Source organism: Chanodichthys erythropterus, chromosome 20, assembly GCF_024489055.1.
Source record: "Chanodichthys erythropterus isolate Z2021 chromosome 20, ASM2448905v1, whole genome shotgun sequence".
NCBI classification, from domain to species: domain Eukaryota; kingdom Metazoa; phylum Chordata; class Actinopteri; order Cypriniformes; family Xenocyprididae; genus Chanodichthys; species Chanodichthys erythropterus.
In genome coordinates this window covers 38,561,937-38,580,423 of record NC_090240.1, presented here as the reverse complement: position 1 = coordinate 38,580,423, position 18,487 = coordinate 38,561,937, and the positions used below count along the sequence as shown (strand labels likewise).

Sequence of the window (18,487 nt, the reverse complement as noted above, 5' to 3'; positions counted from 1 at the left end):
CTGTCAATAGAAGCCTGACATCAGACTGAATCAGACAGTGAAGGAGGAGGAAAACACCAGTGGGAGGAGAAACACAGCTGCTTCTGCCCGGAAAGGTCACAGCTGTAGGTTTATTGACACTTCAATGATGTGTAAATGTTATATGGGTCAATGCCATGACATGCATATTTTTGTGTCAAAGTGCATTATTTCCTTTTAAAAGAATTTGATAAATTCATGATGTATCACTTCATGTTTTAAAACCTATTTAGATTAAATAAATTTTCAGAACATTCAAAAAATAAATATTATTTTATGTTTTGGCATCTTAAACCCTCAAAATGTCAGGTGGCACAACCATCTGCACAAATGCACAGACTAAGAAAACTACTTAAAATGGGGTTTTAATAATAAGAAATTTAAAATAAATAAAATTGCATAATTTTATGCTAGAAACCTTTTATATAACCAAATTCTACAAATATCAATCGTTTTAAAGCTGTTGAGATAATTGAAAAACATTTGTCTGGTAATTTGTATATTCTCAAATGTCAGGGTGGCACAACTGCAAACATGGGTCTTTTATTATGGATTGACAATGTAATAATAACAGTAAGTATTATAAGTAATTATAATTATAATTAATAAAAACAGCTACTTTCAAGTATGGGTAGTTTGGTGCACTTTCCATGTCAGGTGGTGCAGCCGAAGTAAAACTAAGAAAATACCATTTTATCATAAACTTTTTTATTGTATTTAAAAATTTTATGTATGAACTTGTTAGCATAGGCAAACGCTAATACAGGCATCCAAGTAGAAGCCTGTTTGATGTAAAATTAGTTGCAAAAGTCAGGTGGTGCAACCAGGAAGTCAGGTGGTTCAGCTGCACTGAATGTCCCTATATGAAATAAAAAACATTATTTAAGCTAAATAAACAATAAATTTAAGCTAGGAATGTCTATTATTATCCAATGTAAAAAGTATATGTACACAAAAAGTCACTTGATTTGTATTTTATTTTTATACGTAATTGATATGAAAAAATCCAATATTCAGCGTATTCCTTGTCATTATTAATGTTGTCAGGTGGCACAACTGATATTCATCAGGTGGTGCAACCGTATAAATTCTTGATTTAAACCAACAAATAATAGGTCAAAATGAACAAATGTCTGAAAACTAGATTGTGAATAGCTAGTGAATTGAATGCATTTACAGTTATACTTTACTTTACAGTAACCTGTCATGTGCATGTCACTGAATATATCATGTTGAATGAGGAACATTCATCGATTGCACAATGATATTATTTGCACATAAATGCAAAAGTATTTCTCAATCTAAACCACCAAAATTAACATAAAAGAAGTTTCATTAAAAAAATGTGCAGAACTTATCAGAAACCTGAGGTTTATTAGTACAGTAAATAAACATTCATTGAGTTCGTTTAATTATTAACTCAACTATTATTATTAACTAGAGTCTCAAACAAAACGTACACCTCTGGACTGAGCGGATATCAAAGTACAGTAAGAATTTAAACCGTATTAAAACAGCTAAATTGTGTATTCAAAGAGTCAGAAATAACATGAAACTTTGATTCATAGACAGATGTTTGTTAATTACATGAATGTTAATGATTGAATTTCAGATTGTGTTTCCCAAAATTAACATCAGCCTCAATCCAGCAAATTTCTTTAACAAAGTTTTACACATCAGATCTTCATAATGCATAATGAATCTTACATATGCTAAATTAATACATAAATGTTTCCAACCACTGCAATGGAAACAAGCTTAATATAAAACTAACCCACCAAAATTGGTGATTATTTTTTACTGATTTTACTACAAAAAAAAAAAAAACTTTGTCCTAAACCACTAAATATTTTGTAGTGCATTTTTATAATAATTAAATAAAAAAATTTTTTTACCTATATTGTGATAGCAGCTTGATAAAAGGTATTAACTAAAGGTTTATTCCACATGTAAAAATGACAAAACTTGTAAGCAATGACATTGTCATATTCTTACATTTAAGTTGTGCAAATGAACAGAAAAAAAGAAATATGAACACACTGGTGCAGAAAAACGTTTCTTTTGAAATTAAACATTAAAAACTGCAGGCACTGTAAACAGCAGGAACAAAAGACACTGGAGAGGAATCACACTAAAAAACACCGATCAGACCAAAATACTGCTTAAAAGAGCAAATAAAACTCTACGAGAAACAATTAACAGCATTCTAATCCTGCCAGAATGATCTTGTGTCCAAACACAACCATGATCGCAAGTCATGTGAGCTGAAACCACAAACAGACCTACAAATGGTCCGACGCCAATAAACAGATAATATATTTATAAATCGATACTGTTTGATTAGAATGATTGATTGTGTAAGTGTAAATATGTAGTTATGTAAGCTCTTTGGTAATTAACACGCAGGTTCCCAACTAACAAAATAATAACGTTTTACTAACGTTTCCATTAAGTTATGAAAACATTAATCAATTCAGTTTTTGAACAATTCTATACAGCCCTATATTCATTTAACCCTTCCGAACTTAACTCTTTTTTTCATTACAATACCCCAAATTCACAAAGTGCTTTACAATAAAAAAAACAAATAAGATAAATAAACACAAATGTACTCTACAAAACATATGAAAACCCTTTTGTTTCCATTGTTTCATGTTCCATTGTTTTATGAATACCAGTACAAGGTGCTCCCCTTCAGGCTATCCCTGTCACACCACGTCTTTACGAAGGTCATAGGTTCACATCAACTCTCTTGAAGACTGGCCTATTCAGGCCAACTCGAGATCAGCTGTTCGAACACAGGGACCTGGTGCTCAGACACCTCAGCCATCTAGGGCTTCAGGCCAACTGGGAAATGACTCTCCCCGATCCCTTTTCTCAGTATGGAGTTATGATTTCAGAGGCTCCTGGGGCATATGGCATCTGCAGTCATGCTCCTCATATTGCTTCATATGAGATCACTTCAGCAATGGCTACACGACCGAGTCCCGAGATGGGCATGGCACTGTGGCACGCTCCAGGTGACCATCACTCTGCCTTGCTGCCAAGCTTTCAGCTCATGGTCAGACCTTGCTATTCTATGGGCCAGGTGCCCATAGAACAAGTGTCCAGGCATGTTGTTGTTGCTGGTTTCGACTGTTGCCACTCGACACATCCCACTGATAGTTGTTCTACTCCCTGACCAAAGGGACCCTCAGTACAGACGCACTGGCACACAACTGGCCCCGGGGTCTACACAAGTATGCATTTCCACCAGTGAGCCTACTCGCACAGACCCTGTGCAAGGTCCCTGGCAGATTCCCTTGAGGAAATACCTTCTTTCTCAGGGACTGGGCACCATATGGCACCTGCCTCCAGATCTCTGGAACCTCCACGTGTGGTCTCTGGATGGGACCACTTGGTGGACATGATCACTTTAGCTAGAGTCCCCTCTACGAGGCATGCTTATGCTTTGAAGTGGGACCTGTTTGTCCTTCAAGATGGGTTTGAGCAAAGGCTTTCTCCCTCCACCCTGAAAGTGTATGTTGCAGCTATCATCACACATCCTGACATAAACACGATCTGATCATCAGATTCCTGAGAGGTGTGGAGAGAGTTTGCCTTATTCCCTCTCTTGGGACTTCTCTCTGGTCCTGACCAGTAATAATACAAATATTATTAATAAAAATAATAAACTAAATTAGACTAAAATCAATATCAAAAAATCAAAATAGATTTACCAACTGACCCAGGTATCACGCCAAGTAAACTCCTGAGGCTCAATTAATTTCTTTCCTCTATTTCAGTTGACGCCACTGTAATGTAACATATTAAAGTAACACGTTCTTTGTTGCCCATAACGTGGATGAGTTTGAAACACTGTCACAGTCACCAGCACAGTCACCAGCTCAGTACCTATCTGCACTACATTTCCCTCCTGATCCACACCTGCACCCAGTCAGCCATCATCACACCTACCACAGATCATCACCTGAGTTCGGATCACCTGCACCTGTGCACCCTCATCAACACTGCCTTCATATGCCACCATTCCCTTCTGGGCAGCAGCGAAGGATACACCTCGGTCACATTTGGAGTGTCCTACTTTTCTGAAATTATACAGCCTCAATGATGTATGCAGCCTTCGAATGCGAAATGAGACACAGCTACTGTCTAGTCTTGTCAACAACAAGCTCCACAACCCTACCCATTAGACTCACCTGAGTAACCTACCTGCTGTTCCAGATCTGTCTTCTGTCATCTGTCTTTTGTTCCCTTCGTCATCCCTGGATCCTCTGCTCAGCCACACCACCACCACTGCACATGCAGAAGAGTCACTGTATTCACCAGCTAAGTCTTCGATCAACACTCATCCAAGTCTCATATCCTTACACGTTTGCATTCCTGCTCTGCTTAACCCATTACCCACAATCAGGGCCGGCTCTAGCCCTTTGGTTGCCCTAGGCGAGATTGCCCTAGCCCCCCTCCCCCCAAAGGACAAATACTATACACCAACTACAAGCATAGATAAATGCAACATAAAGTTACAAATAAAATATGAGTTCTAACTGTAGTATTAATCCGTGTACAGAAATGTAATAATTAAATATAAAATGAAACTGTTCACTGTGTAAATGTAATGTAATATAGATTAATCTTTGTTAAAGCTGTGTTTTGTTGTTTGACATGACAGACAACCGCAGGTATTTTTAGGTTGCTGTCACTTTAAGAGTAAGACTCCATGCACGCGCACATCCAATATTTAACCGCTAGTTCAAGGTGATGATGCACAATACTAAGCACATTTATTTCATTTAACACCTTAATAGCTGAGATGAGAAGATTTACCTCTATACTGGGTTTTCCTTTTATCTTTCTCCGTTTTCGTCCCTGTGCACCGGAGGGTTTATTAGACCGCTTCATTTTCTTCATCAACTGCGCACCTAACGTAACGTAACGGCGACCCTAGAGGGCGCCCGCGCCCCCAACATATTTGTCGCCCTAGGCAACCGCCTAGTTCGCCTATAGCAATCGCCGGCCCTGCCCACAATAAAGCCTTGTTGTTTGTACTTGCCTCGTCTGTTTTCTTCTGTTTATGACAGAAGACCAGACCTCAAAAAGAAAAGGAAGGATGAGCTGAGAACTTGCTGGCAGATCGTGGCGGTGTCCCGAGTCCACTCCAGTGTCGGCTCCAGCCCCTGAGTCCACTCCAGTGTCGGCTCCAGTCCCTAAGCTAGCTCCAGTCCCAGAACTCAGCCCAGTGCTAGCTCTGATCCCAGAGAGCATTGCCCCTATTGCTCCTATTTTAGCAACTAAAACTAGAATAATTCGCCGCTATAGGAGAGGAAGAATTATCTAAACTTATCAAATCATCAAAATCAACGACATGTATGTTAGACCCAATGCCGACTAAACTACTGAAATAAATGCTTCCAGTGGTTGAAGGTCCACTTCTTGATATAATTAATTCATTTTTAACACTAGGATACGTGCCAAAAACCTTTAAGCAGGCTATTATTAAACCTCTTATTAAAAAACCTCAACTAGATCCGAGAGATTTAGTAAATTACAGGCCAATATCGAATCTACCTTTTCTGTCAAAGATACTAGAAAAGGCAGTTTCAACACAACTGTGTTCCTTTTTAGAAAGAAATGGAATCTGTGAGGAATTCCAGTCAGGATTTAGACCATACCATAGTACTGAAACTGCTCTCGTTAGAGTTACAAACGATCTACTCCTATCATCCGATCGTGGCTGTATTTCTCTATTAGTGTTATTAGATCTCAGTGCTGCTTTTGACACTATCGATCACAACATTCTTTTAAAAAGACTTGAAAACTATATTGGCATTAGTGGAATTGCTTTGGCATGGTTCAAATCGTACTTATCTGACCGTTATCAGTCTGTAGTAGTTAATGAAGAGATGTTGTATTGATCACAGGTTAAATATGGGGTACCACAAGGCTCAGTATTAGGACCATTGCTTTTCACTCTGTACATGTTGCCCTTAGGAGAGATAATTAGGAAGCATGGTGTTAGTTTTCACTGCTACGCTGACGATACTCAGCTCTATATTTCCTCGCGCCCTGACGAAAACTACAAATTCACAAAACTAACAGAATGCATAGCTGACAATAAAAACTGGATGACAAGAAATTTCTTATTATTAAATTCAGAAAAAACTGATATCCTAATCTTTGGACCAAAAACTTCCTCACGAAAAAACCTTGAATACTCTCTAACACTTGACGGGTGCTCCATTAAATCTTCGTCCTCAGTTAGGAACCTGGGTGTGCTCTTTGATACCAATCTTTCATTTGAAAGTCATGTTTCTAGTATCTGTAAAACCGCCTTCTTCCATCTAAAAAATATATCTAAATTACGGCATATGCTCTCAATGACAAATGCGGAACAGTTGGTTCATGCATTCATGACCTCAAGACTAGATTACTGTAACGCTCTACTGGGTGGTTGTTCTGCTCGGCTTTTAAACAGACTACCGTTGGTCCAAAATGCGGCAGCTAGAGTTCTTACTAGAACCAGAAAGTATGACCATATTCGCCCAGTTCGGTCAACATTACATTGGCTCCCTATTAAACATCGTATAGATTTTAAAATCTTGCTACTTACTTATAAAGCTCTAAATGATTTAGCTCCCCAGTACCTAAGTGAGCTCTTAATGCATTATAGTCCTTCACGTTTATTGCGATCTCAGAATTTAGGCCAGTTGATAATACCCAGAATATCAAAATCAACTGAAGGCGGCAGATCCTTTTTCTAGTTAGCACCTAAACTCTGGAACAATCTTCCTAGCATTGTTCGGGAAGCAGACACACTCTGTCAGTTTAAATCTAGACTAAAAACACATCTCTTTGCTCTTGCATACACATAACACATTATCAATACATTAACATTTTTCAAATCCGTTAAAGGATTGTTACGCTGCAATATTTAGGTCGGCCGGAACCGAGAACATTTCCTATAACACTAGATATACCTGTACATCAGAATAAGAATGGCATCTACGCTAATATCTGTCTCTCTGCTTATCCTGAGGTTTGCCGGGTGCTGGATCCAGGCCGTATCCAGATCAGATGGAGAACCTGTGTCTGGACCTGACTACAACGTAGCCCAGGAGACAATGGGCCTACAGACCCAGTTCTGGCTGCATCTATAATTCAGATTTTTAATCCCCGTATCCGCTTGCACATATTTATATATAATCTATTTTTAATCTCTATAATAAAAATGTATAATTCAGATTTTGATCTCCATATCCATTTACATATATTATATATATCTTCCAAGGGTTTTTTTCCCTCCTAGGACTTTTTTCCCAGTGCTAGCACGCTGGGTTTTTCTCCTAGGGGGTTTTTTCCACCCCTGGGAGTCAGCCGACATTGGCTTAATGTAGCACCATCTTGTATATGTTACATATTACCACGCTTGTTTGTACAGTTTATTTTTAACCACTTCACTTTTTTCTGTGCTTCTAATATGTAAAGCTGCTTTGAAACAATTACCAATTGTAAAAGCGCTATATAAATAAATTTGACTAGACTTGACTAGCATTGGTGTGTGTCTGGGCCATACAGACTGTGGCTCCAGCCCATGAACCCACCTTAGAGTTATCTTCACCCCACGAGCCCACTATAGAGTCCTTTCCAGCCCAGAAACCCAGAGCTCTTCCAAATAAATTTTTTGGCTATCCGTCTGGGCTACATCGGCAAAGCTAAGAAGGCACCTGCACCGCTATGGGCTCCTGAGTCACCTGCACCCCCATGGACCCCAAAACCGCCTGCACCACCATGGCTTCCTGAACTGCCAGCTCCACCCTGGCCCCCTGAACTTTCGGCACCACCCTGGTTCTCTGAACTACCCGTACCATCCTGAAGATGACCTGCCCTCATCAGCCTGGTTACCTGTCACGACTCCAGGACGTCTTTCCTCCCTCCTTGGTTGAGCTATCTACAGCTTGTGGACATGCCGACTGGGAGGGGGGAGTACTGTCATAGTCAACAGCACAGTCACAAGCTCAGTACCCATCTGCACTACATTTCTCAGCATCCCTCCTGATCCACACCTGCACCCAGTCAGCCATTATCACATCTGCCACAAATCATCACCTGCACCTGTGCACCCTCATCAACACTGCCTTTATATGCCACCGTTCTCTTCTCCTCACTGTCTGGTCTCATCAACGACAAGCTTCACAACCCTACCCTTTAGACTCATCTGAGTAACTTACTTGCTGTTCCTGATCTGTCTTCTGTTCCCTTCGTTATCTCCCGGAATCCTCTGCTTAGCCACACCACCACCACAACACCTGCACAAGAGACACTGTATTCACCAGCCAAGTCTTCAATCAACACTCATATCCTTACCTGTTTGCATTCCCACTCTGCTTAGCCCATTACCCACAATAAAGCCTTGTTGTTTGCATCACCTCATCTGTCCTTTTCTGTTTAACACACTGCTACTTTTACATGTATACTGATTACAAGAATATATTCCAGTCTATAATTTAAATTCAGCCAAAATCTTTATATCTTCTGTATCTGATTTTTAGAATGACATGAAGGTGAGTAGTTTTTATTTTTGATAGAACAATCCCATTCAATTTGATGAAGACAAGTCACATAGGTTGCAAATGAGATTAATAATACTATATACAATAATATTAGAATATTGTAAAATGTATTCTGGCCATCTCATCATCAAAAGAATGAACAGCACCAAGCAAACTTTTGTGCCTGGGTGGCAACTGATTCTTCTTGAAAATGTAATTTTATTTTTATAGAATTCTCAATGTTTGAAATATGTAGAAACAGTAAATGACTACAAAACTACACTAATTTTATCAGTGTATAAGAAGTTTGGCTTGAAGTGGCTTTTTAAGTTTTTTTTTTTTCAAGCAGAAGGTTATAAAACAGGTTTTATATGAACATGTTTGCATTGGCAAAAAAAAAAAAAAAAAAAAAGACAGAATCCAGTTTTTGCAAATCTAAACAACATTTATATGTGGTTTAAAATCTGATTTGGAAATTCACATCAGAAATTCAACATAAAACAATTTAATTTCTCAAAAGCACAACAAACTAGGAAACACATGGAAACAAAGAGACAGGACTGAGCAACAACAAACAAAGGTTCAAAAGCACATATAGTAACATCAGTCGGCAAATGTTAACCGATTCATTTTACTGGTTATATTTGGCTACAGCCGCCCAGCCTGTGTTGAAGCGGATCCAGTCAAAATAATGTGCTACTTTAGTGTAGATGCCAGGATAGTTGGGTTCACCACATTTATCATCCCAGCTCACTATTCCCCACACATACGACACGCCAGACGCATCTTTACACACCAGTGGCCCTCCGGAGTCACCCTGACACGAGTCCACCTTCCCCTCCAGGTCACCTGACATGGAGCACAACCAATGAGAGAACAGGAACAGTTGAAAGAAGAGTCACCAAGTACATGCTACTGTTCCGTTAATTAAACAGATGCTAAAACATTAATTACAAAAGTACTGCTCATTTACACATGAGATATAAAACATAAAACTAGCTTTCACTCAGAAATTTCTAGTAAATTTATTTTTGAAAAATCGTTCACATCCAGTTTCATGAAGAGCAAACTTGTATTTATGATGATTCTAAAAGCAGGTGAAGGCAGCATTATATGTTGCGTATGATCAAACATTTTAGTGTTTAGTCAAACACACACACATACCTGCACACTCCATTCCAGGGAGGAAACGGTCCTTGTAATAATTCTCGCAGTTACCAATAATCGTCACATTTGCCCATTTTAGAGTCACTGATGATATTCCCGCTTCAGACAAACAGACATAGAGACAATATGTTTTTATGTCTTTCAATGTTTTTATCATTCATCAACTAGAAAAAAGAAATGCTCTGAAAGTGATTCCAATGATTATGCCTCTGCCGTTATCATTATAATTGTGGTGTGGACTCTGATATTCTTTTATATTTAAAACGATTTTTAGAACAGCATCTTTATCAATATCATCCTTGGTGTGAACGGGCTTTAAAGTCACCATGAAACCCACCCCCCTTTTCTAGCATATAGCAGAGTTTTTTTTCCTATTGATAAAGTCTGTTTATGATGTTTAAAATTTAAATAAAATTAAAAACAAAAACAAAAAAATGAATTAATTAAAACTAAATCTATAAAATGATCCCATGATGGGAACCCCTGAAAGGTTCTATTTATGAAGCGCCTGACGGAACCCTTTAAGGTTCCCTAGAGAAGCTTAAAGCCGAACCTCTGTCGCGGCCCCAGCCGGAGATGGTGCAGGTGTCGTTGGGCTGGAACTGTTGGGTGGACCAGGGCACGCAGACGGATCGGACAGCGGGGTTGTCCTGCATGCACTTGTCCGAAAGACCCAGCTCCTCTAGCTGCACCAAAGCGATGTCGTTGGCGTAGGTTTGTGGGTTAAATTCATGATGGATGATGATGTTCTTCACTTGGAGGTTGTCGGTCGTCGACTGCTTACGATGCTTCTTCCAGAGGGAGATCTTGATCCGGTAGGACTTTGGTTTGTGCCTACAGACACGCAAATGCACAGCTGTTTCTCAGTAGCTGTTCTGTACAGGTTTATCCAAATGTGTGCTGATTGGTTGTACCTGACGCAGTGGGCGGCGGTCAAAACCCAGCAGCCACCCAGATACGCCCCTCCGCAGTGGATTGAGCCTCCATACTGAATGGCCACCTGCCACTGTATCTGAGTCTGTAGGGGCAAAGGTCACACACAGAGGTCAAACCAAAACAGGTATTCTGAGGTATTTTTCATTTTATTATGTGCTGCCTAGTGAAATTGTTGAACTACATTGTTGACATTGTACGAGCTAACAGGGAACATTCTCAGAACATTCTAGGAATTATGAACAAACTTTCTCCCAAAAACATTATTTAAACATTTTTCAAGGATTTTTTTTTGTAATGTTTATAATTGTTACTTTTGAATGTTCTCTGAATATTTAAATGTTTTAAAAACAGACATTTTTAAAACATTTAAAAAACTGGACATTTTAAACCTTTATAGAGAATTCGAAAACAATGAATTGCATACTACAAAACTTGTTTCCAGCATTGTTTGTTCCCAATAAATCTGTCCCAAATGCTCCAAAACCAGTAACTGGCACAATGATTCAATAAATAATCCACAGAAAGTTTGTATATAATCCACAGGTTTGAACAGTTCCAGGTAAGGAAAGTTCAGACAAAATAATCCAATGGCATTTCCCACGTGCATTACGTGGTTGAACTGCAAACAGTTTAACAGAGGAACTTGTCTCAAGACCTCGTTTGGCACACGCTTAATTAAAAATAAGGCTCAGAGGTACAGCAGAAAAACACAACTTCCCCATCAGTAGCCTAATAATGGATGAAAACAGTAGGCTCAACTCAAACACCCTCATTTCATACAACCCCTTTCTGTAATTTCACTTCCTATCTGCTTATCGGCATCCTCACCCTCATACCTGAGGACGTTGCTCCATAGTGTTGAGGAGAACTACAGTAACAATAAATTAAACCTAGAACTGTCTCTATAACCGGCCCGCTCAAGCTCGGGAATTCCAGCCAGAAGATTGGGTCTAATTCTAAATTCCTGGCATCCTGGCAAGGACCCTACACCATAGTTGAGCAGGTTGGGCTAGGGATGTATAGTGTCCACCAGCCGGGATGGAGGAGTGGAGAACAAATGTACAACATCAACCTGTTGAAAAAGTGGACAGCAACTCGAGAACATCTGGCTGCTTTCTGGCAAACTGAGGATTTGGGACCACAATTGTCAGGCACTCAGAGGACAGAGCTTGAATCCCTGGTTGGACAGTTCGGAGATGTGTTTTCAGAATTACCCGAGCGGACCAACTTAATTTAGCAGGAAATCCACACTCCCCCTGGAATAATTGTCTGGCAGCAGCCCTTCAGAGTCCCAGAGGCTCGTTGGCAGGCTATTGAGGAAGAAGTCTAGTGAATGTTGAAATTGGTGGTCATTTAAGCATCACAGAGCCTATGGCCAGCCGGTCACAAAGCATGATGGAACCTTCCTTTCCTGAAATGATTTTCGGAAAGTCATTGAAGTCTTCTTCTTCGACAGCTACCACATGCTTACACACCTAGACGATGTGGTCATTCACTCGGACCAATGGGAGGACCACATGGACCACCTCCAGAAAGTTCTGTCAGAGCTGCAACAAGCTGGGCTCACCGCCAACCCCAAAAATATCCCCTCGGGCTATCCGGAGGCACGGTACCTGGGGTTCCGGATTGGATGTGGTCTGATCATGCCCCAGGAACAAAAGGAGAAGGCCTTTCGCTCATATGTTCAGCCCACAACAAAGTCCCAGGTATGTGCCCTCATGGGTTTGGCAGGCTACTACCGATGTACCGAATAGCTTGCTCCTTGACAGACCTGACCAAGAAATTGCAGCCCAAGAGACTAGAATGGAGATTAGATGGTGAAGCAGCCTTCCAAGCATTAAAGTCAGTGTTGGTCTCTTCTCCGGTCCTTCATGCCCCTGATTTGAACTGCCCTTTCACACTCCAGACAGATGCTTCCGACTCTGGGCTGGAAGCTGTCCTGTCCCAGATTCAGCATAGAGAAGAACACCCGGTTGTGTACATTAGCCAGAAGCTTACTCCTGCCAAAACCAAGTATGCCACAGTGGAAAGGTAGCCAGGTACCAAGTATGACCCGTAGGGACGGAGCTTTACTCTGGTGACTGACCATGCTCTGTTGCAATGGATGGCCTGGGCAAAGGATACGAATGCTAGGGTTACTCGCTGGTTCTTTGTCCTCCAAGACTTCCACTTCAAGGTGCAGCATCAGGACACGTGGAAATGCAGATGGATTGTTAAGGATGTGGGCACCTTAAAAGAATGTGACCACCTTAAGATATTCTTTTATGTTCAATAACCACATTGGATCATTCAAAACAGTCAATGAATTGCTACAAAATGCTACAAAAACCTGTTTCCAGCAATGTTTGTCTGTCAACAATAAATCTGTGCCAAACACTCCAAAACCAGTAACCGGCACAATGAGTCCGTCAATAAATAATCCACAGAAAGTCTGTATATAATCCACAGGTTTGAACAGTTCCAGGCAAGGAAAATTCTGATGAAATAATCCAATGGCATCTCCCACAAACATTATATGTCATCAGCACATATTAGACTCTTTATATAGACAGACATCAGTCACGGAGCATTGCATACAAAGAGCAGCCACCTTTTACAATTCCTACCGAATCAAAACAACAGGCTTATACTACGTTCATGACATAACAACCGTAATTAAGAGATGGCAACTCGTCAACGTTCTAACCGGAGCCGTTCATGTTTTCAGACTCTGAATTATGTGTTTCCATGTCACCAGTATCGACATCAAAAGTTAATCTGCAGCAGCCAGGTACAAGCTCTCCGAGTTGTTTACGCTCATTATTATTGTAAAGTTATGTGCTTTGAGACATGAGATAGTTCAGCGCCGTCTCTTGTGATGCTTTGCCGAGAGCAGCTGTGTGTGTGTGCATTATGCTGCGTCACGGAGGCTTGGCTTTGGGCCGGCGATTTGCAGGGAAGGTGGGATCATATGCTTTCAATGCTAGCAGGCTAATGTTAGCATTTCCCAGATCACCTGCTGCACCTTTAAGCTATGAAAGCATTATTTCTCAATGTTCAAATGTCCAGTTTTTTAAAAATGCTTTTAAAAACATTTGTTTAGGTTATGAACATTAATGGATCATTCCACTTTGTAAAAATCATGGAACATTACTTTTGAATGTTTTCTGTACATTCTAATCAATAGTACTAGAATCTTACTGTAACTGCATCTTATATTTACATTTACAATGTACATCAAACTGTCAAGTGTACATAAAACTCTGAAGTGAATTTTAAATCTATATAAGAAATGTGACATATTTGCAGACATGCATTTTAAAATTCAGCAACTTTATATTTAAACATTTTATTTTCTGTATTTCTTTGTAGAAAACCATAACACTCCTCAATCATGATCAGAAGCTTGTATGCTTTATCAACCAGATTAAAGTTTTTGTTCTTTGGCAGTCTGGTGTCTTGCATCTCTTTTTGAAGGAAGAGATTGGCTAGAAGGCGGGAACCACAATATATATCATCATATTGCCCTGCCCTGGTGTTTCTGAAGTTTGCTTTTTTAATACTGACCGGTAAGGCCTCCTCTCCTCCTACTATGCGTTTCCTGCGTGAATGGGAAGTCCTAACATCCTCTTGTTTGTACTCATACTCCATATTGGGAATGCCACACTCCAGCTGGCTCTCGGTAGATGAACGTATTCTTCTGATCTCTGGAACAATGTGACATAGCAGATGTGTTGATTCAGCCGTGTGAATCCTGTGGAGACACTCCAGACACAAACTACAACTGCTAAACATTTGACATTTGCCCAGCTAACAAAAATAAAGAATGTTTTGCTAACATTCTTATTAAACGTTATTTCAGAATGTTCACTGAACTTTTTTAAAATTTCCAGTTTTTAAATGTTTAAAAATAGTTTATTTTTTTTTCTTGATAATGCGAACGTTAAGGGAACATTTCATTCTTCAAACATTATGTTACTTTTGAATATTCTCTGAACGTTTTGAAACAAGTAGTAACATTTAAAAAAATATTAAATGAACATCCAACTAAAACATTTCAGGAAAAAACGCTCAATTAATGATTTATAAATAATGTTTTGTGCTAACGTTTTGAGAGCATTATTTAAGACCAGATAATTTTGAACTAACGTTCTATTAATGTTACAGAAGAACGTTTGTTCATAACTTTGAGAGAACCTTGCCAGAACGTTCCCTGTTATCTGTGAAATCAGAATCTGTATGATTAATTCACAAAGAGTCTCTTCTAGAGGTTTTTGTTTGCTGAAATGTCAGACATCAGATGTTCAGCTTCATTTGAGTTTGTTCTCACCAGACACTGGATCAGAAAACAAATCTTGCCGATTATTCTCTACTGGTTTGTCGTTTTCTGAAACACAAAGAAAAGAACAGGCAGTAAATTCATTACAAAGAACCACCAGATAGCGCAAAGAGAAATTAGTTGCGTTGCTCAATGAAGGTCAAATAAGTAGAAGCATTTTGTAAAATATATCTCAATCACAGACACATTCAGATGGGTTTTGATTTCTCAGAGGATGGCAGGGCTGAAAAACAGTAAGTCATTTGAACCATAATTGCTCATATATTACTAATAAATCGAACTGTGTGAAGAAAACACAGATGTGGTTTGAATGTTTTGAAATGTTGCAATTGAATTCACAAAGTGTTCTCGCCTCAGGCAATCTAGTCCTGTCTGAGTAGGACTTTTGATGACTCTGAAGATGAAAATAAATCAGAGACTGTTTCTGGAACTGATTCCTGAAGCAGTTTAAGCAGTAATGAAATAAATTCACTGACCATCCAGTTCATCTTCTCCTCCCAGACAGTCCCTGATTCCATCTCGGACGGCGTGACGAGGAATACAGACGTCCGACTTACAGTGGAACGCTTCGCTTTCTTTATTACAGCCTTCACACAACAGAAACGGTAATATTAGGATAGTCATGGGTTTGATACTGTGTTTTAAGACAATACATAAGGTATTCTTAGATTTTGATTATTATGAACACAATTACAAATGTAATGCACTTCATTAAAAAATAAATAGCACTTTATTTATTTAGAAACGGCGAACAACAGATGGATTGTGGAAAACAGGAAGAGGAATGATGATGTCACAGACAGAGGCAGGAAGTAGAGACTCACTTTGGCAGCACATCTCGTCACTGTTGTCTCCACAGTCATCAACACCATCGCAGGGTTTTCCTTTGCTTAAACACTTCCCGTTCACACAGAGGAACTTCTTACATTCGCCTACACAGAGAGTGTGTGTGACGTGTCAGCAGATTATAACTCAACGTGAATTTACATGAAACGATACCTTTTGTTCTATTGGGGTAAATCATGCAGTAACATGGTTGCACAGAAAATAACTGAAAAAAGATGCATATTAAGTCAATTTAATGTTAGATAATAGAAAGATAATTATGGAAGCCAATGGTTTCCTTGGCTTCTAGTACTAGCAGCAGGGTGGGTTTAAGCAAAAGACATTTGGTCTTATCAGGTTGCTGGATGGCTGAGGCTTGTTCTCACGGTAAGGATTTTTTCTCTGACAATATGGCATCCAGCGTGACTTATGTAGATAGGCAGTCGTAATATATTTCTTCAGATAAAATGAGGAAAAAGCACCTTTGGGTTCGTTATAACACTTTGCGATGGCCACAGTGTTATTTGTGATTGGCTGGGGATTATAGATGGTGCACTCCGCCAATGAGAGCTCAGATCCCGTGCAGCGAACACTCATACACTCCGTTGGCCATTCAGGATCTTTGTCAAGAAACTTTTTTTTAGTCACTGCCGCTGCTGCTGCTCCTCTGAGACAAAGACAAAGCAGGAAAAGCAATCAGTACATGTTGAGTCGAGAGGAAGGCTTGTGTGTAGTGATGTGTTGGGTGTGTTTACCTGGCGACGTTCAGAGGGTTTTGACAAACAACATTAGCTGCAGCCATATTCCAGTCCCTGCCACATACAAACGTTTTTCCCAACCTTGAGTTTATCATGACCACTTTATAAGAGCCAGCGTCCTTCAGAGTTGCTTCCACCCTCTCTCCCGCTGGACACAAACATGTGCAAACAAACAGGTGAGGACTTTATAATCACACACCAAATCACTCGACACTTACATTATGACACACCTGACATATTTTTGAGTTGTCAGAAATACTGTGTTAGGATGTTTTTCTTAAAATTGTGCGACTGTTTGTCATTTAGGGTCATGAACACGCCTGCAAAGTTTCAAGTTTGATGTGACTGTGTAATGTGCGTACGATATTCATATCATGATTGTGCTCATCGATCATCGTATATTTAATATTTAAAGGCAACTTCTACAGACCCAAAATAAAAACTCCAAAATATGTATTTTGTCATGTCAGTTTTGCCCTCTGAGGGCATTTATTTCTATTTAAAGTAATTTATGCTGTGTTAAAGGCATACATTTTTATCAGTTTATGCATGTAAATTTTGCTGGGAATAAGTTTGACGTTCATCTAACGTTTTTAAATGCTGCTGCTTGTTTTAGAACGTTCATTCAAAAGTAACGTTCCCATGTTTGCAAAATGTTTTCTTAACGCTCACATAACCAAGATAAAAGCGTTTTTAAAATATATATATAAAAAATTGGATGTTTTGAGCATTCAAAGAACATTCAGAATTAATGTTTTCATAAATTTGTTTTTAGAACATATTTTGTTAGCTGGAGATTTCTTGTTTTCATGCACATTAATCAAGGAATAAGTCCTCACCTCTGCAGACTGTGCTGATGTGAGAGAACACAGGCCTGTTGGATCTGCAGGAGATGGCTTTGGCCTGACACATGGAGTAATACTCAGGTCCGTCCAGCGTACATGCGTGGTAATCCTGCCGTGGACACTTGTACGGCATCTTACAGACGCACTGTCCCGCGATACATCGCCTCCATGGTGGACAGAACACTTTCGCACAAGACAGCCGTGTGTAATTCTGATGCAGACATTGGGGGATGACCGAGGAATCACCATCATGTTCCTTTGAGGCTTTGGGTTCTTCTGTTTTTGGTGTTGCCAATGGCACGTCTGTTGGCTGTGAACATGACAGAAAAGATTAAATCAATTAAAAGAAGATTAAAAGAGTAAAAACAGTATGAGATTAATTTGTCTGCTAGTAGTTTGATAAATCACATTTGAAACAAACAAAATATGAAAATAAGGTGAGCTGAATTTCATCAAAGAAAAATACGAAATACAACATATTTTTCAATAATTGATGAAACAGATAAAAGCGTCCACCCTGAAAATAAAACTCTGATGCTGAATGTTTTATTACAAATGTGAATCACACCATCACATACAATTAAAAATAACATGAAATTACTTTAATCTTTTGTTAATATTTTTATTATATAAAACATTTTTAATCAGTATTATAATATGAAGACTGTAATTTCTGCTCTAGGGTTAGGGTTAGCAACTCCAAATACATTTTTGGGAAAATAATGACTGTTTTCGCACAAGACATTACAGAAGCACACTTGATTGAACTGTCAAACTCACGGCGGTCTGGAAGAGGAGACACGTGAAGATAAAAACAGCGAGGACCCTCATGACTCCTGCAGCCGTTTCTCTGTTCTGCTCTTTGTCCCGTCAGATCAGCAGACGCACTTCCATCACAGAGTCGGACAAATCATTAACCGCTTCCAATACAAGCCAGACATCAGACTGAATCAAATCCCGGAAAGGTCTATTGGTTTATTGACACTTCTAATCTACTATTTCAGTTGTATCCGACTCTTGGTGATTCTATGACCATCTCTCACTATATGCAAGAGACCGTCCATGTATTTT

General features: G+C 39.4%; 1 protein-coding gene across 2 annotated transcripts; it reads right to left on the bottom strand.

The window, feature by feature from the left end:
• Positions 1-8,285: 8,285 nt before the first annotated feature.
• LOC137009766 (complement factor I-like) lies at positions 8,286-18,422 on the bottom strand. Of its 2 annotated transcripts, XM_067372255.1 has the most exons (13): positions 18,197-18,356; positions 17,411-17,726; positions 16,569-16,719; positions 16,296-16,480; positions 15,813-15,920; positions 15,465-15,575; positions 14,980-15,036; positions 14,217-14,356; positions 10,649-10,752; positions 10,288-10,568; positions 9,732-9,833; positions 9,364-9,416; positions 8,286-8,324 (listed from the first exon to the last, which is right to left on the bottom strand). In XM_067372255.1, the coding sequence occupies exons 1-13, from the start codon at positions 18,245-18,247 to the stop codon at positions 8,301-8,303; spliced, it is 1,683 nt and encodes a 560-aa protein (XP_067228356.1). In that variant the 5' UTR covers positions 18,248-18,356; the 3' UTR covers positions 8,286-8,300. The 2 variants fall into 2 exon arrangements, with proteins under 2 accessions (XP_067228356.1, XP_067228355.1); XM_067372254.1 differs by lacking the exon at positions 8,286-8,324 and having other exon boundaries at positions 9,016-9,416; positions 18,197-18,422.
• Between the last annotated feature and the right edge of the window lie 65 nt (positions 18,423-18,487).

Excerpts from the sequence above, each read along its gene's own strand:
- LOC137009766 (XM_067372254.1), bottom strand. The coding sequence starts at position 18,247 with ATGAGGGTCCTCGCTGTTTTTATCTTCACGTGTCTCCTCTTCCAGACC. Across the intron at positions 16,481-16,568 it reads AACCCTCTGAACGTCGCCAG|AGGAGCAGCAGCAGCGGCAG; the intron begins GTAAACACACCC and ends TCTTTGTCTCAG. Across the intron at positions 15,576-15,812 it reads TGACGAGATGTGCTGCCAAA|GCTGTAATAAAGAAAGCGAA; the intron begins GTGAGTCTCTAC and ends TGTTGTGTGAAG.